The sequence below is a fragment of the Macrotis lagotis genome, chromosome 5 (genome assembly GCF_037893015.1).
Source record: "Macrotis lagotis isolate mMagLag1 chromosome 5, bilby.v1.9.chrom.fasta, whole genome shotgun sequence".
Classification (NCBI taxonomy): Eukaryota; Metazoa; Chordata; class Mammalia; order Peramelemorphia; family Peramelidae; genus Macrotis; species Macrotis lagotis.
Genome location: NC_133662.1, coordinates 97,364,461 through 97,391,477, shown reverse-complemented (window position 1 = coordinate 97,391,477; position 27,017 = coordinate 97,364,461). Strand labels below are relative to the sequence as shown.

The window sequence follows — 27,017 nt, the reverse complement described above, 5'->3', positions numbered from 1 at the left end:
TGACCGTGGCCAAGCCCCTTAACCTCACTGGGCCTCCGATTTTCCCATGTCACAGATGAAAAGGGAGGGCGGGAAAGCTGGACCCGCGACCTCCGAGGTCCCTTCAAGTTTAAAACCATTAAGCTTTGCCTCAGGTGTCCCAGCACCCAACATGGGGCTGGGGGGAGCGTCCTCACACGAGCTTACTTTTGGGCACCACGGTGTCCAAGGAACCCTTCGCTTTCCTCTGCTCCAATCCCGGGGAATACTATTTCAATTAGCACGTGGAGGGAACCCAAACTTTGCTGCTTTGCTGGGCAAGTGGGCACAGCGCCGGCTCTTACACACCGAGCCGAGGTGAAGGACGCTCGAGCGCAGGCGCGAAAGCGAGCGCGAGGGCGGGGCCAGGAGGGGAAAAAGAAGGCGGAGAGAGGCAGGGAGGGGACGCCTGCGCAATGCGCGCTAGCCGGGGCGGCCCCGGATCCGCGGTCCCTCGCGAGACCTGCCCCGGCAGCTCGGCCCACGAGAGCTCCGGCACCTTCCCCGCCGGTCCCGCCCCCTCGCCTTCTCCGTCTCGGGCTCTGGCTCCTGCGTCTCCCGGCCGGACCGGAACTTGTGTCTGTGGGAACGGCTTTGTGCGGTAGCGTGTTGCCGGGCGGCCCGGAGGGGGACGGGTGCGCTCCCCTTCCTTTCGCTCCCGCCGCCGCCGCCGCCGCCGCCGCCGCCGCCGAGCCGAGCGGAGCGGGGCCGGCCGGCCGGGCGCTGGCGGGGTCTATGGTCGCTCGGTCGCCTGGTGCTCTTCACCCCGGGGAAGCTTCTCTCCATGGCAGGGAACTTCTGGCAGAGCTCCCACTAGTAAGTGACCCCTCGCCCCCTGCCCTGCGGCGAGCCGGGGCCTGCGGCTTCTCCCGCCCTCCGCACCCCCCAGCCCTGCTGGGGTCCCTCGGGGCAGGGGCCGGGAGCGGCGCGGCGGGATGGCGGAGGAGGAGCCCGGCCCTGCTGGGTGGGCAGCGGAGGGATCGGGGAGCCCGGGCACCGCCCGCGACGGGGCAGGCCTGCGGGGTCCCGCCCTTTGTCATCCCGAGCAGTCCGGGGGGGGGGGGGTCCCGACCCTGCTCCGATGTTGCTTCCTGGAAACTGTGAACCGAGACTCCGGCTTCCTGTGACACCTACATCAGGCTACACCTGGGCGCTGAGGTCTTTGTCTCCCCGGATGCTGTAGCCCTTTGCTGTTTACAAAAGCATTGCTATACCTGCACGTCCCAGGGCGTTCCTGCCAGGGGGAAGATCGGCGTAGACTGAAGGCTGCAAGCCCCAGGGTTGGGGTCCTGCGAGGGAACAATCCAGCGGTGCAGAAAATAGTTTCAGTCACCCCAGGCAATTCTCAAAACTTAGAAAATACTAGCGATTATCTTTGGAGGGAGTTTCCACACCAGGAATTCCATACTTGATTATTTTATGGTGATAAATCACACGTATAGAGACCCCTTCCACCTGGCTGGCAAGCACAGATGAGGATGCTTCCACAAAAACTTGAAGAAACTTACCCAGAGCCACACGTCCACTATATGACAAAGCAAGAATTAAAAACCTTGTGGCGGGGCAGCTGAGTGGCATAGTGGATAGAGCACCCACCCTGGAGTCAGGAGGACCTGAGTTCAAATCCAGCCTTAGACACTTAATAATTACCTAGCTGTGTGGCCTTGGGTAAGCCACTTAACCCCATTTGCCTTGCAAAAAAGGCCTTAAAAAAAACTTGTCCTTTTCACAAGAACCTTAGGCAGACTGGCCCATCTGCATAGATAACTTTTGTATATGTATATATATGCTGGCCTTCTGTACATTGACAGACTATATATATATATATATGTGTGTGTGTGTATGTGTGTGTGTGTGTGTATCTTATAGCTCTTTGTTGCTAAGTTTTGTCGCTGATGAAGAGAATGCAATGGTATACAAGTATATAATTATGAAATTTAAAAAGGCAAGAGGAGAAACAATTTTTATAAGTTAGAAAACTGAATGATTATTGAGCATCATCACTCAGAGCTCTCCCCTCCAGTTTAACCCCTGTATCATAAAGAAGTGAAAAAGGATTTTGGAAAATTTGTTTATATAAAGCCATTCTACAGCAGAGAATGGTATTACAGAAGCTCTACATCTGATTAAGAACTTCAAAATTTGTTTTTTTGTTCACTGAAATATTTTTCTAAGGAATGAGTAAATATTTTCAAGGTATAGGAAATAGAGAAGTGAGTTTTTATAGATTTGGGGCTTTTTTTGTTTTTCTTTAGATATAAACTTTGAAGAACTAGTTGGTACCATACATAATAAAACAATATTAGTTGCCAGAGAAAAGCAGTACTCCTGCAAATGTTAATGTTGTATGAAAGGTATGAAGGAATGATTTATACTGGGTTTTTTTTTTTGTTTGTTTTAGAATGGAAGGTAACTATCTCACATGCAGAGCCTGCAAAGTTCTTGGGGCAGCTAAGTGTCACGGTGGCTAGAGCACAGGGATCAGTCACAAAGGCCTCAAATACTAACTGAATGACCCTTGGTTAAGTCACTTAACCTTACTTGCCTCATTTTCGTCATCTGTAAATGAGCTGGAGATGGAAATGACAACTAATATCTTTTCCAAGAAAACCCCAAAAGGGGTCTCAGAAGAATCTGACATGACTGAACAAAAGACAAAAAGGAATAACTGAGATTTTTTTTAAATAGAAAATTATTACTTATTTCAATTGTAGAGCTTGTAAGTAGCTATTAAAAATAGTGGTGCTGGGGCAGCTAGATGGCACAGTGGATAGAGTGCTGGCCCTGGAGTTAGGAGGACCTGAATTCAAATCCAGCCTCAGACACTTAATAATTATCTAGCTATGTGACCTTGGGCAAGTCACTTAACCCCATTGCCTTACAAAAACAAAAAAATAGTGGTGCTGTATTTGACAAGTTAACCAAAAAGAAGTTTAGATGTTTATATTTCCTTGAACTATATTTCAGACTTTTATATTGAAAAAAATCACACAGAATATAGAATGTTATAAAGTTCCTTTAAAATGTGATCGATTAAAGATCAAGCTTGAGCTGTTATGGCATCGTCAGTTTCATATTTGTACATAGCTGTAACCATAGACCTTCTTAGAGAGCCAACTTTTTGATTGAAAGACAGTGGGCCATCTGTATCCTGAGAAAGGATTGTGGAATTTGAACAAAGGCCAAAGACTATTACTTTTAATTTTAAAAAAAAGTTATATTATTATGTAATTCTGCTATATATCTCGTACTTTATGTTTCTTCCTTAAGGATATGATTTTTCTCTCTTATCACATTCAACTTAGATCAGGGTATACCATGGAAACAATGTAAAGACTAACAAACTGCCTTCTGTGGTGGGTGGGGAGCAAGATTAGGAGAAAAATTGTAAAATTCAAAATAAATCTTTCCTAAAAAAAAAAACCAGTATGACAGATTTAAGAGTCAATGAATTCAAGTTTCACTACTTGCTATTCTGTGTGACTTTTAATAAGTCACTCAATACCATGGGTTGTTTCAGTTTCCTCCTCTATAAAATGTGTACATAACGACTTCTGAGATCCCTTTCAGCTTTAAATCTAAGCTAGTATGGTGAGTTTAAAAAAAAAAAACCAACTTTTTATCTCTGTCAGTATGATGAGAATCTTTAAGGAGGGTAAGTAGGGATAGAGGGTAGAAACAAGATTTAAACAATTCAACTATAAATAGTTATAATGTTTGACCTTCATTTTTTTTAGGTTTTTTTTTTTTTGCAAGGCAAATGGGGTTAAGTGGCTTACCCAAGGCCACACAGCTAGGTAATTATTAAATGTCTGAGACTGAATTTGAACCCAGGTACTCCTGACTCCAGGGCTGGTGCTTTATGCCCTGTGCCACCTAGCCGCCCCCTTGACCTTCATTTTTGAAAAAGACCATGACATCAGGGAGATGACACCATGACAAGCATGTGAACTGGATTTGAGTGAGGAGGTATTGTGCTATGTCACCTGCCTCACTTTCTCCTCTGGAGCCATCTGGGTCCGGTGGCCAGATTTGAATCAGGATGACTAGAGATATCCCTTAATGTGAGGCATTCAGGTTTAAGTGACTTGCCCGAAGTCATAAACCTAGTAAGAGTCAAATGTCTGAGGCTGGATTCGAACTTCTGTCTTCCTAACTCACTTAGGGGAAATTTTATAAGATAAAGATTAGCGAGGATAAATATTGTCCCTTTTTTTGGATGATTTTTTCTTTTTTTTTCCAATTACATGTAACAATGGTTTTCAGCAGTCTTTTTATTTGTGAGATTTTGAGTTTCACATTTTTCTCTTCCCCTCCTTCCTCTTCTTGATGTCAAATAATCTGATAGAGATTATACATGTACAACTATGTTAAACATTTCCATATTAGCCATATTGTGAAAAAAGTGTGCTTCAGAAAATACTAGTAATGTGTTCAATTTCAAAATGTTATTTTTGACTGACTTAGTAGATGTTCACTAGCATGTTTTAATGTTTTGTTTTTTAGTTTACAATGGATTTTGGATAAACAAGATCTGTTGAAGGAACGCCAGAAGGACTTAAAGTTTCTCTCAGAAGAAGAATATTGGAAACTGCAGATATTTTTTACAAATGGTAGAAAATTATTTTCAATTTCATCTTAATAAAGATATCTCAATTTTAGATATTTTTAAAAATTCTTAAATTTCTTAAAATTCAGGCCATACTTACAATTTTTATTTATGTATTTGTAGCATATAGTTATAGTTCTTTTCATAATTTTAAATTTTTCTGAATTGAATTTTTTGTTTTGTTTTATAACCCATACTTCAAAAATAATCTTTAAATGGTTTATCCCTGTAGAACAGCTCTCATCCTATGTATATATTTGTTTGTCATACCCAGGCTCCAAAATATATGCAGCAAAGTATAGTTATTCCTATATAAAAACTTTACAAAGTAGTAACTTTCCAAAACAGTAACTTCATTAAAACTAATATTATGTCAGTGTTGCATCTTTGTAACATGCTAAAAGCAAACCAGATTGATTTGAAAGCTTCAAAAAGAATCGCCACATTCTATCAAAAGACTGTTTGCAGATTCCTTAGCTACTGAATTTCACATTTTATCTGTACAACCCAAAATATTGATGTATGGTCAGCACCTCTATTGTGCCAATCAGAGTTGTTGCCTTCTCACCCTTCACTGATTACAAGAAACAACTACTAAATTTTGGAACAGATAATCTAGATAATCTCAGTATTGGCTTTTCATTTTTCTAACTGCCATAATGAAGGATATAAGTCTAGAACTGATTTGAACTCTGAATTTGCTATTGAAAAGTCTAATTCTAGCTACAGATTACCTCTGATGTAGTTTTTTTCTAAGAAAAAAGGGATAAGGAAAGCAACATATATGGACAAAAAAAAAGTGATTTAACAACCTTATCTGAAAGTGTCAGAAAGGATTCTGTCTTTTCTGACCTGGTTCCAAGTCTGCTTTCTCTTTGCCTACCTACTTCTTGCCTCTGAAGTATCATGCAGAACAACTCTGGGACTTTATATTCATCAGTATCCCCTAACATAGTCATGGGTAATGCAATTGAATGTAAAATACTATTTGGGATGGACTCAGGCATTATGAGCTAATGTGGGGACTCAAACATGGCACATCAATCAGAGGTCTTGGCCTACCCTGCTCTTCTAGTATTATTTGTGTTCTAGAATAGAGCTTATCTTCCCAAAATATATAATACCATTTGCCTTATTTATCTGCTTACTCTTTACTCTCTCTTGACTGATGCCTATATAACATATATGTAAACAAATGTATGAATTACTTTGAGGTTTCATAAGAACTACTAGGGTGTTTTGTTGACCTGCTGAAAATTATTTTCCTTTGGAGACACTAGGAGTTTCTTTTGGTCTCCCACTACTTGTCAGTAGACAAAATAAATACAATTTTTGGAACAACATTCTCTTGATTATTTAAAAACATATCACATAATTATTTTCATTGATTTTTAATTTAAACAATTTCTTCACAGTAGTTTATTCAGTTTTTAATATTATGTTGAGGTTGCAGTGAAATCAGGAGCCCTGGGTTTAAATTTTTGCTCCAATGTTTAGGGAAAAATCGCTAACCCTCTCTAAGACTCACCTCCCTCACAATTATTGGAAGTACCTTCTAAAGTTAAATATACATTGTTATTAATTCATTTGGAGCTATGAATGCAATTTGAAAATGTTAAATTCCCCAAGCCCCTATAGTTGTTTTCCTTGTAAAAAATACTTTAGTACGTTGATTTGCTAGTTAATAAGTTGTTGTTAAGTTTATATTAATATAGAACTTTTATGTACTGGAGTGATCACAGTTACTCTACTTTGGTAAGAGCAGAACTCTCCAGGAAGAATAAGCATTCTCTTTGGTTTTAAAATGATTGTAGCTATGATTTAAAACCGCTCTTGAATCATTTTTTAAATGTGCTATGTCATTACCATGTAATAATTCTTTTTTTTTTATTTTTTCTTAAAGTTATTCAAGCATTAGGTGAACATCTTAAATTAAGACAGCAAGTTATTGCCACTGCTACGGTCTATTTCAAAAGGTTCTATGCCAGGTAGGAGTATTTATTTTGTTACCTTAATAGGACTTTTTTTTCCACATAGATTAATAAGAATTTTGTAAATCACCTTCAGACACTAGTCTCTAATGTTGTTGAGATTTAATATTAAGTAATTTTACAATTCTGAAATAAACCCCTTGATTTTTTTTCTAGTATAGTCTTTGATTTTATAGTACATGGGTTTTTCTATGAATAATGTATATCTCTGATTGACATTTTAGATATTCCTTGAAAAGTATAGATCCTGTATTAATGGCACCTACATGCGTATTTTTGGCATCCAAAGTAGAGGTATGAAGTATTTTAATTTTATGTTAGTAAATTTCCACTTGAACTATAACAGAAAATATTTTACATTTTATAGCTTTTTGGTTGGGTTTATTCATTTCTGGAGAAGCCATGTGAAATATCTTTGTTACATTGTAGCCCTTCAACATAATTATTTAGTTAAAAAAAGGACATTATTTGCCATCTTCAAAATTCACTACATGGAACTTTACTTCTAACACAATGTGAAAAACCATAATGGAATTTTTTTTCTTAATCTACACCATCTCATAATATCACTTGAGGACTTTAAATTATGTTTATTAGGGCGGCTAGGTGGCGTAGTGGATAAAGCACTGGCCCTGGAGTCAGGAGTACCTGGGTTCAAATCCGGTCTCAGATGCTTAATAATTGCCTAGCTGTGTGGCCTTGGGCAAGCCACTTAACCCCGTTTGCCTTACAAAAAACCTAAAAAAAAACCCAAAATTATGTTTATTAAATCTCTTTTGTTAAGACTATTTTCATTTTATTATGAAAATTCTGCCAAAAATATAGTCTTTAGATTTTATTATGGAACTGTTTCTTTACTTTATGAACATACACACACACACACACACACACACATATATATATATTCACATACAACCAATATGACTGAGAGATTAACTTTTTTCTACACCATAAGATAATTTCTATGTCTACTATGGCTACTATGTCTAATTTCTGATAGTTGTATAAGTACAATAGGTACAGTCTTCTGTGACTTAGAATGAGCAAAAGTTTCTATCTTGGCCTTCTTGCTAGAGTTGAGTGTATACTGGCCATTATATTCAGTAAATTATCTAAGAAATGTATATGATAGCCAAAATGAATACTAGCACTTCATGCTGTTCATTTGAGAAAAGAATGTGATAATATAGATAGTATAGATCGATGAAGTAGCATTGAGTTATTTAGGCTTTTGTTGAATCTGGATTACATATTAGTTTTATTCTTAAATCATTCAAAGAACATTCCACTTATTAGAATGTAGCTTACCTAGCATCAAAAAGAAACAGGAGCCAAGACCTATTCAGTGACATCTCTGGAAATAGAACCTGGATTATCTTGGACTAGGCACTTCTATATATTTCATCTGTTTGGAGGGGATATTAATTATAAATTTACTTGAGATTGGATATATAAAGTGCTATCCTCTTTAAAGTTTCTCAAGTATTATTATTAAATAATACTTATTAAGTATTCTATAAGAGAAATATTTGATATTTATTTCAACCAAGAAAAAAAATTCAAAACTTTCACAGAAATAGAGGCATATATTGTCTTGCTGTTTGTTAAAATAACATTGCAATTCCATGTAAAAGAACATGGTTTCATCCTAATTTGTGTCTTTAGACAATATTTAAATATAATTTTTGTTTGAATTATATAACTTTTATATAAGTATGGATACTGAATGCCATGTGAAGATTCATGATAACTACTTCAAAGTTTAAAATAAAAAAAAATAAAGAATAGTACATTTCTGAGATATCTAAATGTATTAAGAGAATGGAAAAAAATGGCCTTTTATCAGACCTCTTACATATGTGCTAATCACTTTGACATTTTTTTCTTAAAGGAATTTGGAGTAGTTTCAAATACAAGGTTGATTTCTGCTGCTACTTCTGTATGTAAGTACAAAAAAAAAATCTGCCAAGAAGCTACTTCTCAAGAAAGACTTAGAGGATCTAATTCTTCTTCATTTTATGGGGCACTGTCACACATTAAGGTTTGGAGATATTAATGGGTTACTATAAGTCTCCTGCTTTTACAAAGAAGTATTTTTTATTTTAGCCATTGATAAATTTTTTTTTAAATAAATATTTTTTTTGTTTATTTTACTCTTTAGTATTATCTCAGTGACAATATTTTGGATAGAATTGGACAAGATAAAAAATGACACACAATTTTTTTGGCCCAACAAAACTCAATTCAAAGAAGCTGAATTTGATTTAAGAGAAAGCTTGGTTCATAAAAATTATCATCTTGTATTTTTCTTTAAGGATATGATATACTATTTTTCTTCAGATACTGTGATGTTAGTTTTTCTTAGGGAATTAATAACTCTTCCAAAGCTTACCACATACCTTTTAGTCAAACAACCAAAAGTAACAGAAATTTTTTCAGTTATTTAGCCGATTGCCCTTTGATTAGAGGTCATAACAGTCTCTTGGCCTGGTGTGTTCTCAAGGAGAAACAGAAAGAGGATTTTTTTTTGAAGACCCATTAGTAGACAAACTAATCTCCATATTTTAGGATCATTTCTTTATTTCAAAATCTATTTAAGAAAGAGTTTTGTTTGATTCAAAAAACATTAAATGACATTATTAGAGATAATAGTATTCATCTTCATAGAAGTAATAGTCCCTCTTTCCTCTGCCTTGATCAGATTACATCTGTTGCATCCTGGGCACAGGATAGAAAAAAACAGTAATACGGTTTGTCCTGAGGAAGACAACCAAGATAATTATGGAACTATTTGCTAAGACATCTGAAAACCATTTCAGAAATTGGTGGTGTTCAGCCTGGAGAAGCTTAAGATGGAACATATAGCACTGCTTCTCAGAGTTGTGAGAATAAAATAAGATAAATATGGAACGCAACATCTGGTGCTATATAAATGGTAGTTTTTAAATATATAATAATATATTTATAATTATTATTATTATTATTATTATCTGTTACAGTAGAAGAAAACAGATGTGTTCTGCTTGTCTCTGAAAAAGCAGAACTAGGACCAGTACATAGAAGTTAGAAGACTAATTTTGATTTCATCATTAGGAAGGTGATTAACTATTTAGTTTAGCAGCAGAATTTTGAGATATCAGACATGGCTTAATTCTTCAGTTTCTGTTTCATATGTTATTAGATCATTGAATAATCATCTGGAAAATCCTATTTTTAAAATATTAGTGTAGAGGGGCAACTAGGTAGCACAGTAGATAGAGCACCGGCCCTGGAGTCAGAAGGACCTAAGTTCAAATGTGACCTCAGACACTTAATAATTACCTAGCTGTGTGGCCTTGGGCAAGTCACTTAACCCCATTGCCTTGCAGAGAACAAAACAAAATATTAGGGTAGAGCACGTTGGCTGTGAAATCAGTAATGTTTATATTTCTAATACCAAAAACTAAAGTTTATTAAATTCTGGAGTAACATTATTAAAGAAGATTGAGAAGTTTTAATACTAAAATGTTATTAGAAGAAATATCACTTTTGTTTTAAGAATCTTATGTGTTAATTTTATAAGATATTATAATTTAATGACAGATTAATGATTGTGCATTTCCCAGGCTCACTTCCCATAACAAGAAGTTCTGAATTTGCCTATAAGAAATATTTAATTATGGTGGATGACCTGTAGGAATGTTATAATTATCAATAAATATATAAAAATTCAGAGTATTTCCATTCATTTTGATAAATCATTGAATACTCAAGTTTTAGACTTTTAAAGCTTAAAGATCATCTAATTTGATTCCAGTGTTTCACAGATGAAAGAACTGTGGCCCAGGGAGTTTAAGCTATTTGTCTAAGGTCTATGGAATCATTAGATGTAGTATTTTTAAAATTTACCATGAATTTCAAGCAGAATGTTACATGAGGAAGCTTGTAAAAAAATTGAAGGAAATGATCGTTTAGAATTTTAACTAAGTCTTTGAATTTCACAAAATTTGTATTATTTAATAGTCTATGAATTTGCATAATATAGAAATTGAGTTTAATTCTCCTTCCAGGCACAAGTAGACTGAACCATTTAGTTCTTTTTGCTCTGAAATGCCTTTGCTCATTCCAGTGTCTTAAAGAACTTTTGGTTCAATTTTAATTTAATACTATCCCAGTTTAAGTTGGTGTTTGTTTGTTTTCTGCAGTAAAAACTAGATTTTCATATGCCTTTCCAAAGGAATTCCCTTATAGGATGAACCATGTAAGTATACTATATAAAGTAAGAATACATATCAGAATCATATTAAAGCCATTAGTGCTAGAATAACTATCTTTCTCATAGACAAAACAGTTCTAAGAAGTGTAAAACTATAAAAGTCTGAGTTTAAATTGAAGAATTTCTACCACATAAAAAATTTCAAGACAATAAATAATTAGCCTTGTGAATACTTTTATAATTTTTTCCATATTCATTGTCTGAAAAATGAATTCATATAAATTTGACTATCTAGCCATCGTTTTAGCCCCTAAGCAAGATTTCATCTACTCTGTAGATTTCACCTGCTACATGTCTCTACATGGCATGAATCTGAATTTTTATATATAAAGAGTATAAACTCTTGCAGGTCCTGCTGGATTTGAAAAGTTTTGAATACACACTACCAGTGGAATGTATATCTGTTACCAAAAACAAACCTAACTGAATTTGAACGTAGATTTCACTAGAAATTGAATAGCTATCAGGTGATAGATTTTTTTTTTTGGCTGCAGCAACTGGTAAAGATTGTCTTCCGTGGAAGACATTTGTGGAAGAAATATCTATACTGATGAAATCATGGGTGTTTGGAGGTTAGGTTAATAGCTGGTTCCTTTTCATTTCATTTTTAGTATTCCCTTTTACAGTTTCATGTGGAACATTTGAAACGTTGTTAATTGTCAATTCATAATAATGAATTAATTTAAGAAGGATTGTGGTATTTCAGGATACCTTGGGCACACAGGTTTATTGAGAATATGTAAAACCCTGCATATAACATTTTTAAAGTATGAAAAAAACCTATAGGACAGACTATTTTACAGACGTATTTTATAAGAAAGCATTTCATGAAGACTGAAATACTTTATAAGCATAATCGGAAAGCATAATCATAACCTTATTTCTTCATTTTTTCAGTTTTGTGTAATAATGTATAGTCCATAAACTATTTCTAAAGATGAAGTAGACATGCTATATCTAATTTATGCTCTTGTGAAAATTTGATAAAAATCCTATTTTTTTAAACAGATATTAGAATGTGAATTCTACCTTTTAGAACTAATGGTAAGTGCTTATATTTTTCCCCCTAATAATAAAAGAATTAAAAGTTTCAAAGGCAGCTTGATAGGGGAATCTAAATTTTAAGAGGTTATAAAAGCCCCAAATGATCTATGGTAGCAAAGATAGAGTAACCTGGTAGCACCGCAACCCACATCTCTGGAGACAAAATGTTCTTAATTTGTATTTCTTAGATAAACTGGGGAAAAAAAATTTGCACTATTTTCACTGACAATAAAAGAATGAAAATCAAACCAGTGAAGAAATTAAACCACTGAGATTATTTGCACAATTTTGAGTACATGTGTGGTGTCATTTAAAGATAGATTGTGTCTTGGTAGAATTCTGTTCCTCCAGTTGGGAATTATGGCTTACTAGGCTAATAAGAGATTTTAGTGTGTTGCAGATGTGACACTTTGAGTCTCTAAGGGAATGGATGCTGACTGGCTGCCAACCGATTTACCAAGGTATATTCCAGAGAGAGTACTACCTTCACTATTATAGCAGAGCTTAGAGCCGACATGCTCTGATTTTTGAGACTTAAAGGGAAGCAAGTGTGACTTAGAGAAATCCCAAATTCATTTTTTAAAATTCAGGATACAAGTGGGTTTTGGTATGTTTTTATGTTGTAATAAATCTGACTATACGTACACATATTTTTCAAACTGTTTCTAGGATTGTTGCTTGATAGTGTATCATCCTTATAGACCTTTGCTCCAGTATGTGCAGGACATGGGCCAAGAAGACATGTTACTTCCCCTTGCATGGTAATTAGAACAGAAGTTATCAATAGTGTAACATATGATTAGATAGGAAGGTTAATAACAGCCTATTTTGTGTTTTGTTTGTTTTTACAAAGTTAGCAAAATGTTCCTATATGAATGAAATTAATTACTTGTTTAATTTCAATGTATTATGGTTGTTAGATGACCTTTACTAGTATTTAAACACATGCTAAAAAGAGAAGTAATTTTAATTATCTCTAATGTTAATATATGTTAATTGTTCCTATTAAATATATAACTACCTTTTCAACACTATAAAACTAAAATTACCTGTCAGATAATAAGAGCATTTTTAGAGTTATATCTAAAACCTGTGTAATAATTATTTGTAAATATCACTATTTGATTTTTTGTGTATAAAAACTACACATATATGTGTGTATGTACACATATTTATAGTGTATTTTTTAAATTCTATATTTTATGGATTAAAAAAAAAAAGCCTTTTACCTGGACCTAAATTTAGTCATTAAGTGTACTGTTGAAGTGACATCTTCTTATCTCTATAACTCCAACATACATTTTCTTTGTCTGAAACTTCATTTAGAAAGGATACTCAATTGTATATAGGAAGATGAAATAAAGTCCTCTTTGAAAGGAAATGTACAAACCATATTTGCCTTTCTATTTTCAGTAATAACTGATTTATGTTTGTTTGTATAGGAGGATTGTCAATGATACCTACAGAACAGATCTTTGCCTGCTGTATCCTCCTTTCATGATAGCTTTAGGTATGTAAGAGAAGTTTATTGGTTTATTTTGTGGTGAATCAATTTATATGACATTTCACATATCAGAAATGTAAATCATTCATCCTTGTCAGTTCCTTATGATTGCTCACTCGTACCTTTTACCTTTTTATTTTCATTTTTGCAAGGCAGTTAGGTTGAGTGACTTGCCCAAGGTAACACAGCTAGGCAATTATCAGGTCTCCCTGACTATAGGGCCGCTGCTCTATCCACTGTGCAGTCTAGCTTGCCCCCTCTTATTCATTTTTTAATGTTTCTCTTTATTCCTGTTTGCATTTCAGAGTTTCTACTCAGTGCCTGGAATACTTGAAAGACTTCTATTTCATTTAAGACTCATTGAGATTTCGTTTTTTGCCTTTGGGAATATCTTGCTTTTCACTTTTTATAGTGATAGATACTCCATCATATATAGTCCTGGTCATGAACTCTTTTCTGTCTGCTTACAAAAATAACTTTTAAACCTTTAAACTTTTGGGTTTTGACTGTGACATTCTTGGGATTTCTCATTTTGGAGCTGTTTCAGAAGGTAACAAATTCTGTTCTAAGAGATTTGGGCAGTTTTCTTCCATAATTTCTTAAAATGTGATGTCTAGACATTTTTTTGGTCATGACTTTCAGGTAGTCCAGTTGTAAAATTAGCTCATCTCGATCTGTTTTGCAAGCCAGTTTTTAATTTCTTCAGTCTTTTGACTTAAATAATTTCTTGTTATCTCATGGAATCATTTAAAATTCTTTTGTTATTACCTTCGTTTTTGGCCACCCTATGCATTTTTTGAGACTTTACTTAAAAGTGTTTGGGAATTATTTTTCTTTTCTCAGTTTGAATCTTGGGTATCCCAGGAATCATAATAGTTCTTTTTCTTTATTTTCTCCCATTAACCCACTCTGGTCATCATGTTGCTAGTTTATCAGGAGATCTGGGGACTGAATCTTGTGACCTTAGCTGCTCTGGAAGACTTTGTGCTGCCTTCTTGGGCCTGAAGCTGAGTTCAAGATCAGCTGTATCCCCATATTGCAGGCTTCACTCAGAGCTCTGGGTACTGAATCCATGATCTGACCCACCCCCTACTACAGTTTCTGCCTGTTCACTGATTTGTAGATTGAATTTGTGATCTTAGGTTGGAAAGATGACCCACTGGAATTTCTCCTTTGAATTTTAATCATTAATAGTTTGATATTCTTCTAAGATTCTTAGATTGTTCCTGGAATAGTCGGAGAGGGAGCTGAGCTATATTGCTTTCTTTTAGTTTGTCATCTTGGCTCAGTCCTCTGAATTTTTAAATTCGGGGGGGGAGAGAAAAAACATAACTTATAACAAAACAAATACCCATATTGTCCAAATATGTGTCTCATTCTGTATCTTGAATTCATCAAGCCTTCAGAAAGTGGGCAGTATGCTTCATCATCAGTATTCTGGGATCATAGTTAATCATTGTGTTGATCAGAGTCCTTAAGTTTTCCTAAATTATTTTTCTTTACAATGTTGTAAACTTTTCTCCTGATTCTGCTCACTTTACTATGTATCATTTCATACAACTCTGATCTATGTTTCTTTACAATTGCCTCTTTCATCACTTCTTAGGATGCAATAAAGTTCAATTATATTATACATCATGACTTGTTTAGTCTTTCCCAAATTGATAAGGGTCTCCATATTTTTCATTCCCCTGCTATAACAAAAAGTTGCTATAAATATTTACATATATATATATTAGCCCTTTTTAAAAATTGTTTTTTATTTCTTTGTGAAAATATAAGTTTCACTGGGTGAAAGGGGGTATGCATAATTTAAGTAACTTTGATTTAGTAACTTTGAGGCATAATTCTAAATTGTTTTCCAAGGTTCTGGGACCATTTCATAGCTTGCAAAATTAATGTATTAATGTATCTGTTTCACTTCCAAAAATTGCCCCCTCCCTTTTTTAATCCATTAAGTTTTAAACCTTTGATTAAAGTTGATTCTCTTCATAGGAAAAGCTCCTTAAGCCAAATTTGATTCAATGTGTCTTATTTATAGTTAACCATTGCCCAGATTTGACCTGAGAAAATCTCCTATTCCCAAAGATTTAATCCCTTCTTTCTATTCCTTTGTTCATCTGAACATTAAACAATGAACAAATCACCATTTAGATCTGTCTCCCTTGATGCTGGCCTCCAGAGGTAGTGCAGTGGTGCCATGAACAGATCATTGGTTATTGAGTCTCTCTAGGACTAAATTCAGATGAAGCCTCAAGTCACTCACTGTGTGCTGTTGGTTGTCACTTAATCTGTTTGCTTTAGTTTCCTCATCTGTAAATAGGGATAGTAATTGCAACTACCTCCTAGGTTGTTAGGTGGTTCAAATAAAAGGGTATTTATTTTTTTAAAAGAAAAAACTTAAGAACTTAAAGAATTACATGAACTGATACTGAATGAAGTGAGCAGAACTAGGAGAACATTGTGCACATTGAGAGCAACCTTGGGTGATTATCAGTTACATAGACCTAACTCTTCTTAGCAATACAGTGATCAAAGATAAATCTTAAAGAACTGTGATGGAAAAAGCCATCCATACCCAGAGAAAGATTTATGGAGTCTGAATGCATACTAATTTTTCTTTTTTTTTAAGTTTCTTTTTTTTCTCATTGTTTTCCCCTTTTGTTCTAGTTCTTTCACAGTATGACTGAATGTATATTAGATTGCTTGCTGTCTTGAAGTGGGGGGGTGAAAGGACAGGGGAGGGAGAAATTTTTACAAAAATGAATACTGAAAACTATCTTTGCATGTAATTGGAAAAAATAAAGTACTATTAAGATTTAAAGAGGAGGAGTGGGGGAGGGAACAGCATAGTACCTGGCACATCATGTAGGCACTATTTAAATAATTATTCCCTTACCTTCCCTTTTACTGTGGCAACCATCTGGGCACCACCAGACCAGAGATACATGTCCTTTAGATACTTGAGTTCAGAGTATCAAGACTTAGCCATAACTATAATTAAATCAGTAAATTTTGTCTTTGAGCCCACCTGTCTCTCATCTTAACCTACCAGCTTCAATGCTTATCATTAAATATGTTAGGCAAACTTTATTTTTATTGTTACTACACTAGTCTATTAATGTATGCCTTGTGTTTATTATGTGATACTTACATAGATTTTTTTTAATAACTTGGAAGAAACCAAAGGGAACTTTTTTGATTGATGTATCCAAAACAGGTTGAAACATTAATTTCTTGACTATTAGATTTAATAGATTTAATTAGATTTAAGGTCATTGCATTTGGAAAGTCATTCTTGGATTTCAATAAGCAAGTGACTGTCATCTGTACTACATTTTTCTGGGGGCTAGGTAACCTTATATTCTATTTCATTTTTCAGTCTTCCTCTTGTAACAGACATCATGAATAATACAGAATGCTGAGGAGCAAGACTTTGCCCTTTGCTATTCCCTTAGCTTGGCTCAATGATTCATTTTGTCATGATAGCTAAAATAGACCAAATTTATGGATTAATTAATATGTCTGTTTAGGAGAGATAGGACTCATAATGTGTTAATTTATTTTTGAGAGGTGTTATTAGAAAGTATATAAGTATTCTGAGTGAGGTGAGCAGAACCAGAAGAACATTGTACACCCTAACAGCAACATGGGAGTATTGATCAACCTTAATGGACTTGCTCATACCAACAGGCAAAATTTCAGGATATCTGTGATGGAGAATGCCATCTGTATCTGAGAAAGATCTGTGGAGTTTGAACAAAGACCAAAGACTTTCTATGTACCTTTAATTTAAAAAAAAAATTGTCTTATTATGTAATTCTGCTATATCTCTTACTATGTTTCTTCCTTAAGGATATGATTTCTCTTTCATCACATTCAACTTAGATCAGTGCATACATACTATGGGAATGATGTAAAGATTAACAACTGCCTTCTGCACGGGGAGGGAAGCAAGATTGGGGGGAAATTGTAAAACTCAAAATAAATAAAACCTTTCTAAAATTAAAAAAAGAAAAGAAAAAAAATAAATTTTTTTAAAAAGAAAGCATGATAAAAAAGAAATAGAAACAGGCAGAGAATTATCCCCATTTTATAGAAAAGGAAACAAGCTCTTTTTCTTATTGTTGTTACTGTTGTTTAGTCATTACAGTTGTGTCCAACTCTTCAAGTCCCCATTTGAGATTTTCATGACAAAGATACTGGAGTATTTTGTCATTTCCTTCTCATAATATCAGTAATTTGACCAAGGTTACACAGCTTTTTGAGGTGAACTGAGGTTGAGGGCCCCTACCTCTTAGTACAATGTTGTTGTTTTTTAATATAAGGACTAAACTACAAACCATACCAAATGTCCTTATCACTTAATGAAGATTAACATCTTTCACTCAATTAATTGTGCATTTACATCAAGGAAAAGTCCATAACTCCTAGGTATTGTGGTATCTTGTACTAATTTTAAGTAAAGATATTTAAAGAAACAAAAAGAAAGTATATAAGATAAACCTCATTTATGTTTGTAAGACCATGTATTTTGTACGTGGTTTTTTCTTTTCTTTTTTTTTCTTTTTTTTTTTTTTGGTTTTTGCAAGGCAGTGGGGTTAAGTGTTTTGCCCAAAGTCATACAACTTAAGTATTAAGTATCTTAAGGTTGGATTTGAATTCAGTCCTCCTGACTCCAGGACCAGTGCTCTGTCCACTGTGCCACCTAGCAACCCCATATATACAGTTTTTAAAAAATCTTTTCCCTCTCTTTTCCAGCTTGTCTGCATGTAGCCTGTGTTGTACAACAGAAGGATGCTCGACAGTGGTTTGCTGAGCTTTCTGTTGATATGGAGAAGGTAAAGTAATAGCATTCCTTTCCCTGTGATTCATGTTTTATTTATTTAGCATATTGAGCTGTTATCTTTCTGAAACATCTTCAATAAAAAGATTGGGGTTTTTTTCCTTCCATTTGGATTTGATTCTTCTTACAACATGATCAATATGGATCTCTCTTTAGCATGGTTATAAATTAAGAGTCTATATTAGATTGCTTTTTGTCAGGGGGAGTGGGGAGGGAAGGAAGGGAGAAAAATGTAAAATTCAAAACCTTGCAAAAACATGATTGGTAAAAACTAACATTGTATGTAGTTGGAAAAACAAATAAATTTAAAATTTTTTTTTAAAGATTATTAGCTAAAAACTTCAAGAAATAGAAATTTAGAACACACCAAAAAAATGATTCTATAATGTGATAATTGAATGTTTTATATTTATGTGTGAATGAATGACTCCATTATAAATTTGGATAGGTAGCAGAATCAAAGGAATTTATAATGCTATTTTAAGAATTTAGTTATTCAGACAAGAATGACAATGTGAAGCTTTGGGTCAGTGATCATTAAGAGGATTAAGAAATTAAATCAGAGCCTGCTTGGTTATTTCTTTGTTTTTCATTTAAGTGGTTTGAGACTATAAGGACTACAGTAGAAAAGTACGATGCCTTTTCTGGTAGATTTGGTACTTAAGTAGATGGAGGTGAACAAGAAATAATTGCTGTAGTTTAGTCTTGGGGGAAAGAGGGAGTAACCTGTCAGTAGTTATTAAAAGAAAACTTTCAAATGTTTTAAGTTTTGCTGACCCTCATTCTAACAGTTCATCTCAATAAGAAGCAAAAATTGCATCTTTTTTTTAACTGTGTTCTGCCAGATGCACAACTATAGCTATTGAGTAATCTATCTTGGAATTTTTTTCAGATTTTGGAAATAATCAGGGTTATTTTAAAATTGTATGAGCAGTGGAAGAATTTTGATGAAAGAAAAGAGATGGCAACTATCCTTAGTAAGATGCCTAAACCAAAACCACCTCCAAACAGGTATGTTGTAAAATTTAATCACTGGTTTCATTTTATATAAACTGTTACATATATCATTATAATTATGATAGATTATATTGAATAATTTTTGTTATTTGTTTTTAATTAAATTTAAAAATTCCCCTATGTGACTGGTAAGAATTGTTTTTTTAATCACTCAATTCATATTTATCAGATACATTAATAATCTTGTTATTTTTAAATTTCATTTTAGACACAATAGTGATATTGTAGAAATACGGCTACATCACTTTGAGCTTAACAGGAATTTTAAATAGTTAATTTGATCTATTTGAGAAACTTTGACACTCCTATCAGTTATAATCTCTACCTTGGATTTCACAAATGCTTTGATTACACTTTTATTTTCTACATGAAGTTAACAACAGTGCTTATTTAAACTTTGAATCTACTTGCACAGTGCTGCCTAGGAAACACTTAATAATAGAATTGAATTGTAAATATCATGTTGTGCTAGAAAAAATAACTTTAAAGACAAGGGCACTCGTTTTTCTTTTTCCCACATCACTTAATACATTTCTAAATTTAACATAGTGGTAGTTTTGAATGCACATGACTGACGGTATTCTTATTCCCTTATTCTTTGGTGCTATTTATTCATAGCTCCAAACTGCTTTTATAACAGCCCTTCCTGGCATACCTTGCCCAGGGCTACAAAGTGATTTTCAAAATCTAACCTGCTTCAGATGTAATAGTAAGACAAGTCTTAGTTGAATACAAATATTTTCCCTCTGCTTTTGAAACATAATGTGACCAAATTATTCTTGCCAAAAATATTGTTCATCCTTAACAGTATCCCTTGCCATCTAGTAAAGCCAAGTGATTTATCTGAAACTAAAGACAGACTACCTCCCTAAAGTTGTGATGGTTTGACTTAGCCTATAATTCAAGATGTGTCACCTTCAAAGCATGAATCATAAAGAACCCACCTATATGACTCAGTGGATAGAGCACCGGCCCTGGAGTCAGGAGGGCTTGAGTTCAAATGTGGCCTCAGACACTTAATAATTGCCTACCTGTGTGACCTTGGGCAAGTCACTTAACCCCACTGGCTTGCAAAAAAGAAAGCAAGAACCCACCTACAGGTATGTCAGGAAATGACTGATGACAACATTACAGTTAGAGATTCCTGATAACAATGTATCATGGATGTGATGAAATTAAAATGGTCAATTAAATGGAATCTTGAAAATGAATTGCCTAAATGTGTTGAAATACTTTTAGCTTTCCCCCAATTAAAATCATTCAAATTCAGAAAGCATTGCCAACAGAAAGCTTGAAGTGCATCATAAATGGTGTTGCAGGTAGTCCCAGGAAAACAGACTATGTTAATAAATAAGGAACCAGTTATATAGGTATGGTTGAACAGAGAAAAAAGTAAAGAAACTATAACACTTTGTCAGGTAATGAGAAAACAATTAAATGACAGTATTGTTACTGTATTACATGACAGTTTTGCAAGTCCTTACTGATGATTGCAAATATGAATGTTAAAAATTTTAGGAAGAGGTAAATTATACAAGGAGCTGTCCAAAAAAAGAAGTCATCAAACAGCTACCGGTTAGTTTTATTTATTATAAAAATTATTTGATATTTCACTAATAATAGGGTCTTTAAGTATCAAGATAGTGACGAGGTAATAATCTTTCTGCTACAGTTTTTGATATTTGCAGTGTTTTTATTTTGACTATGGTAATTTATAAAAAATTTTACCTCATTATTAAATGTGATTTGCTTGTGTTTCTAAATACATTTGTCTGTACAAACTCATGTCATGTTTTTTGTAATGTTGGTTTGTGGGAATAAGATTTGATTGACAGTAATGAACTTTTAAAGAAAACTTTTTCCAGGACCATTCCATATTTGATGGATACATAACATGATGAAACTAAAATTAATTTTCATTTTTTAATTTGACTACCAAATTTGTCTTGTAGGTAAAAACCTGAGAACAAAAACTGACTACCTGAATTTTTAATGATATTGCCTAAAATTGTCTTGTAGGGTTATAGCAACAATAGCCTTTTACAAATGTATTTATCAAACTGTTTTTATTAAATTTTTAAAAATCTATTTCTCTCTACTTGAACAGTGAAGGAGAACAGGGTCCAAATGGAAGTCAAAATTCTAGCTACAGCCAATCTTAAAACATTCCGAGGACCTTCAGAATGGACTATTTGGAATAAAACATTGGTGTTTTTGCTGTGCTAAAGAAATGAACGGGTTTCAATAATATCTTCAGTGGAACACAAATGAGAATGAATAGCTTGTTTCTGTCAAGCATTTTGGGAAGTGTTTTTATTTTTGCAAAATAGTTTAAATAGATTTCTTTAAAAGTTTTTTGTTCACTATGGCTCTAGAAAAAATTAAGACCCTTTTGATTGCAGACCTTTCTGTAAGTTAATTAAAGTACAAACAGGTAGCTACAAATAGATACTTCAAATTGAATAGCTATTTCAAGAGGGTTTCCTTGTTTGCATTTAGATTAAAATTACAGTTAATAAATTTGGGATTAAGGGAGGGAAAACATAAAGTAACCAAGAAAAATGGTGCATAATTTAAGAACCTTTTTCATCTTTGAAAGAAGATTGTGCATCAATTATTCAATATCTGAGAATTTTCTTCTTAAATTATAAGAAACAATTCTTAATGAAATCCATTAAATCCTGATTTTTGATAGCTTCATTGACATTTTCAGGGGGGAAAATTAAGTACCTATACATACAAGACATACTTTATTCAGTAGTTTTTTGCCATGGGAAATAGTTGCCCAGCTTTGCAGAAAGGTGCAATATGTACAGTGTACTTTCACAATTTTTAATGTTGTGTGATTTCCTTAACCATTTTGATTGCTGGGAAAACTTTTTTAAAAATCCATATGTAAATTATTTGCAAGTAACAATTTAATCAGGTATTTTGAAAGTAAAACAATAGTTGAGAAAACCCACCATAATCTGAACAAAATATATAAAAGTTCATTTTATCTTTAGGTGGGAAGTTAATTCATTTTATCTAAAAAGGAATTTACTTTGTGATTTTATTTTTTGTTTTTCCACTAAGGATTTAGATTACTTACAACAGGTTTTCCTGAGCCAGGAATACAATCAGGTTTCACGCCAGTTTGATACTGGCCATTATTAATTCTAAACTAAGTATTGGACTTCAGAGAAAGTGTTGTCAGTGAGACTGCTGACTATGGAACTCAATAATAATTTTCTTCAGACTTGAAAGAGGGTGGTACATAGGACATTAATGTACAACTTAAGGATTTTAACATTTTATAAACAATTTATGGTCAATGGATTATAAAATTAAATGTTGACTTCCTAATATAAATTTGGAACAATAAAAGCAAGTTCTTCAGGTGCTTTGTGAGTATTGAATTTTATATTCTTTGTAGAATTGCCTATCTTCCTTTTTGAATCTATTAAATTATTGTTATTTGTTTGTTGTTTAATTATATCTGATTCTTCTTGACACCATGGATCATAGCATATTAGGTCCTTCTGTCCTCCACTATCACTATCTGTCTGAAGTTCATGTTTGTTTCAATGACACTATCTCATTCTCTGCCATTCTCTTTTTCTTTCACCTTCAATCATTCCCAGCATTGGAGTTTTTGCCAATGAGTCCTGTCTTTTCATCATATGACTAAAATATTAAATTTACAAGCAAGTCCTATTAAACATTCAAAGAGCAATTCCAGTTCTAAACTGTTTGAAAATGTAGGAAATGAAGGGGACCTACCAATTCCTTCTAGTAGTCCTGAAACCTAAACCAACAGAGAAAATTATAAACCAGTATCTCTAATGAAAATTGTTGTGAAGATTTAAAATAAAATATTAGCAAGAAGATTATATTAACAGCACAAGTATTAAACTATGACCAGGCAGAATTTATACCAGGAACACAGAGTTGGTACATATTAGGAAAACTAAAAACATTATTGTTCATATTAATAAAAACTACAAAAATAATGATTATATCAATAAATGCAGAAAAGGCTTTTGACGAGATATACCACCCATTCTTGTTTAAAAAAAAATTAAAAAAGCACAGAAATCTTTTCTCAAGGTCAAGGTTTTAAGTATTCTCTATTTAAAACAAAGAATTAGCAAAAACTGGAGAACCTTTCCTAAGAAAAAAGCATAAGAATTTACATTACACCATCCCTATTCAATATGCTAAGATGCTACCTGTAATAATAACAGACGGAGAGGGAGTAAATATAAGCAAAGGAAACAATTACTTTTTGCAGATAATAAAGCTTAGAGAATCCTAGGGAGTCAACAAAAAAGCTAATCGAAAATAAACCTACACAAAATCATCACTTTTGGTATGGAAGAGCTTCTAGCAGGAAGAGATAGAGAAATACCATTTAAAGTAACCATAGATAATATAAAATGCTATAAAGTCTACCTGTTAAGAGGTGCATGTACAGCACCATGCACACACAGGAATCATAAATTACAGTATACATCCAAATAATAGGAGATATTAATTGCTGATGGGCAGATTAAGCCAATATGATAACACTTATTCAGTGCTATGCCAATCAAACTTTTAACAAATGAAAAAATAAAATCACTTTTCTTCCTAAATTTGATCATCTCCGATCTACTGCAACAGGTCCCTTTCAGCTTTAACTCATAGGGATGCAAGAAATCAAAATAAGGTCCGTTTAGTACTATAGAGGGAAAATTTTTTAAATATAGTGGCTGTACTCATTTTTTCTGGTTGAATCTTCCTCTTCATTCCAATCCCTAGTACCCCCATATTTGGTTTCAGACACTACCTGTGTGATCCTGGGCAAGTCACCCATTTGTCTCAGTTTCTTCTTTTGTAAAATGAAAACTGGAAGAAGAGCTAGGTGGTATAGTGAACAGAGCATCTTGAAGTCAGGAGGATCTGAGTTCAAATCTAGCTTCAGATACTTGACACTTAATAGCTGTGTGACCTTGGGCAATTCACTTAACCCTGATTGCCTCATATCCAGGGCAATTTCCAGTTGTCCTGATTCATATCTAGCCACTAGACCGAAATTATTCTGGAGACATTTGCTGTGGCATCACTTCCTGATGTTATGGTCTTTGAGAACAAAGGACACATCAAAATGAGCTGGTGAAGGAAATGGCAAACCCAAATGAGGTCATGGAGAGTTGGCCACAATTAAAAGGACTCGACAACAAACTTCACATTCTATATTCATTCTGGGTGGCACACTGGAGAGAGCACTAGGTCACAAGTTAGGAAAATGAGTTTCAATCTGACCTCAGACACTAACTGGGGGACCCTGAGCAAATTACTTAATCTCTATGACTCCATTTCCTCAAGTGAAATACAAGAGGTTGTTATGGAAAACAAATGAGATATTTGTAAGGCAATTAACATAATACCTAACATATAGCAGGTATTTTAAAAATGACTGTTTCCCCCCCCCTTTTTTTTTTCCTTCCCGAGGTCTTTGTATTACCTGTCCTTTATAACTGGCATGTATGGCATCCTCACTTCCATCTCTTAAAATACTGCTTCTTTAAAGATTCAAGTGCTATCTCCTATACAAAACCTTTCCTCAGCTAACAAACCTATGTTAATTAAACACATTAAATATCAAACAATGTGCTAAATACTTCGGGGGGGATACAAAATAAAAACATTTTCTAATGGGGGAATATATTAAATCAGAGCATGCTTGATAAAGGAGACATGGAAGGTAACCTTAGAGGGGATGGCTCTAGAAGTTAGACTAGGAAAGTTGAGATTTGCTCTGGAATTCAATCTTAACAGACACCAGAGATTATAAGAATCAGGTTGACAGGGAAAACATCAGGAACAACCAGGCGTGTGGTTTTAAATGGAAGAGATGTGTTCAAGATACAGCAAATAGAACAATATGACTGAACCATAGAGTGCACAGAGGAGATCAGAATGGAAAAAAATAGAGTTTTGAAGAATTTTAAATGCCAAAGGACTTAATATTTGATCCTGAATAGGAAACCTTGGTCATAGGAAAATAATTTTGAAAGATAAATAGAATGAATTAGAAGAAAAGACTGGAGTAAAGGAGACCAATTATATGCCATGCAGTATCTTGGAAAAGAGATGATGAAGGTCAGACTTAGGGTTGTAGTTTTTTTTTTTTGATTGATATGTAGGGTCATATGCAATAGATATGAAGGAGAAAGAAACTGCATAATTTGGCAACTAATTGAATATGTGAACAAAAGAGGAATTGCGAATGGCACAGGTTTTGAACTTGAGTGACTGAAAAATTGGTAGTGCCCTTGACTATAATAGAATTCAGAAAAGAGGAGAGTTAAGGGTAAGGAGAGTATGCTGAATTCTGCCTTGGACATAGTGAAATTTAATTGACAATTGGATATCCAGCTCTAAACAATTATAGATGTGGAACTAAAACCCGGAAGAGAGACAAAGGCTGGAGATATAGAACTGAAAATCATTTGCATAGAGATGGTAACAACACATGGGAAATGATAAGCTCAAGTGGGAGTATAGAGAGATAAAAGAGCCAAAGACAGAGGCAGTAGTGAGCAGAACATGAATAAATATTCTACAGAGGAAACTTGAAGAATGATCAAATTGGGAAAACCAAAAGAGGACAGCCATGAAAACCTAGAGAAAAAGTATTCTAACAAAGAGCTAGAGAAACTAGTGTTTTTGCTTAGGACTTACCCTTGATTCACTCTACCTCCAATATTCCTTCTTTCTTCTCTTTCCTTTCTAATTAAGCTCCCGGGGCGGCTAGGTGGCACAGTGGATAAAGCACCAGCCCTTGAGTCATGAGTACCTTGGTTCAAATCCGGTCTTAAACACTTAATAATGACCTAGCTGTGTGGCCTTGGGCAAGCCACTTAACCCCGTTTGCCTTGGGAAAAAACTAAATATATATATATATATATGTATATATGTATATATGTATATATATGTATATATATATATTCATTCTTGTTTTGTCCCTCAGGATGTACATTTTTGTTTATCTTTTTGGTTTCCTCTGTTTTGGGGGGGGGGGGTTAGAACTTTGAAATTTCCACACCATTCCAAACTTTTCATCAAGAATGCTTGTAAGTCCTTTATTTCATTAAAGACCAATTTGTCCCCGTGTAACATTATACTTAGTTTTGAGGGGTATTACTCTTGCCTGTAAGCTCACATATACTTTCCCTTTTAGAAATATTATATTCCAAACACTCTTTCAGACTGGTAGCTAAATATTTTATAATTATTTTCATTGATGGGCCAAGTAGTTGGCACAGTGGATAGAGCATGGACTTTGGAGTCAGGAAGATCTGAGTTCAAATCCAGCCTCAGACACATTACTTAGCTAACCCCGTTGCCCTGCAAAACCAAAACACCAAAAAAACCAAAAAACCAAAAACAAATATATCATTTTATTTTGTTTTGGAAGCAATGGGGTTAAGTGACTTGCCCAAGATCACACAGCTAGGTAATTATTAAGTGTCTGAGGCTGGATTTGAACTCAAATCCTCCTGATTCCAGGGCCAGTGCTCTATCCACTTCGCCACCAAGCTGCCCAAATAGATCATTTTCATTGGTATTTGAAGTCTTTTTTCCCCCCTATTTGTATTTTTTTTTCCTTTGACCTGGAAGCTCTGAATTCTGGCTATAATCCTGGGAATTTTCATTTTGAGTTTTCTTTCAGGTGACTGGTGAATTATTTTAATTGCTACTTTGCT

General features: G+C 34.4%; 1 protein-coding gene across 1 annotated transcript; it reads left to right on the top strand.

Annotated features, from left to right (window-relative positions):
• The first annotated feature begins 695 nt into the window (after positions 1 to 695).
• On the top strand, positions 696 to 26,096 carry CCNC (cyclin C). The gene is made up of 12 exons (XM_074187235.1): positions 696 to 834; positions 4,525 to 4,631; positions 6,531 to 6,615; positions 6,843 to 6,912; positions 8,510 to 8,561; positions 10,803 to 10,858; positions 11,882 to 11,917; positions 12,587 to 12,678; positions 13,360 to 13,427; positions 18,183 to 18,262; positions 19,160 to 19,278; positions 21,392 to 26,096. Exons 1-12 carry the CDS (start codon positions 803 to 805, stop codon positions 21,444 to 21,446), a joined length of 852 nt encoding a protein of 283 aa, XP_074043336.1. The 5' UTR covers positions 696 to 802; the 3' UTR covers positions 21,447 to 26,096.
• The last annotated feature ends 921 nt before the right edge of the window (positions 26,097 to 27,017 follow it).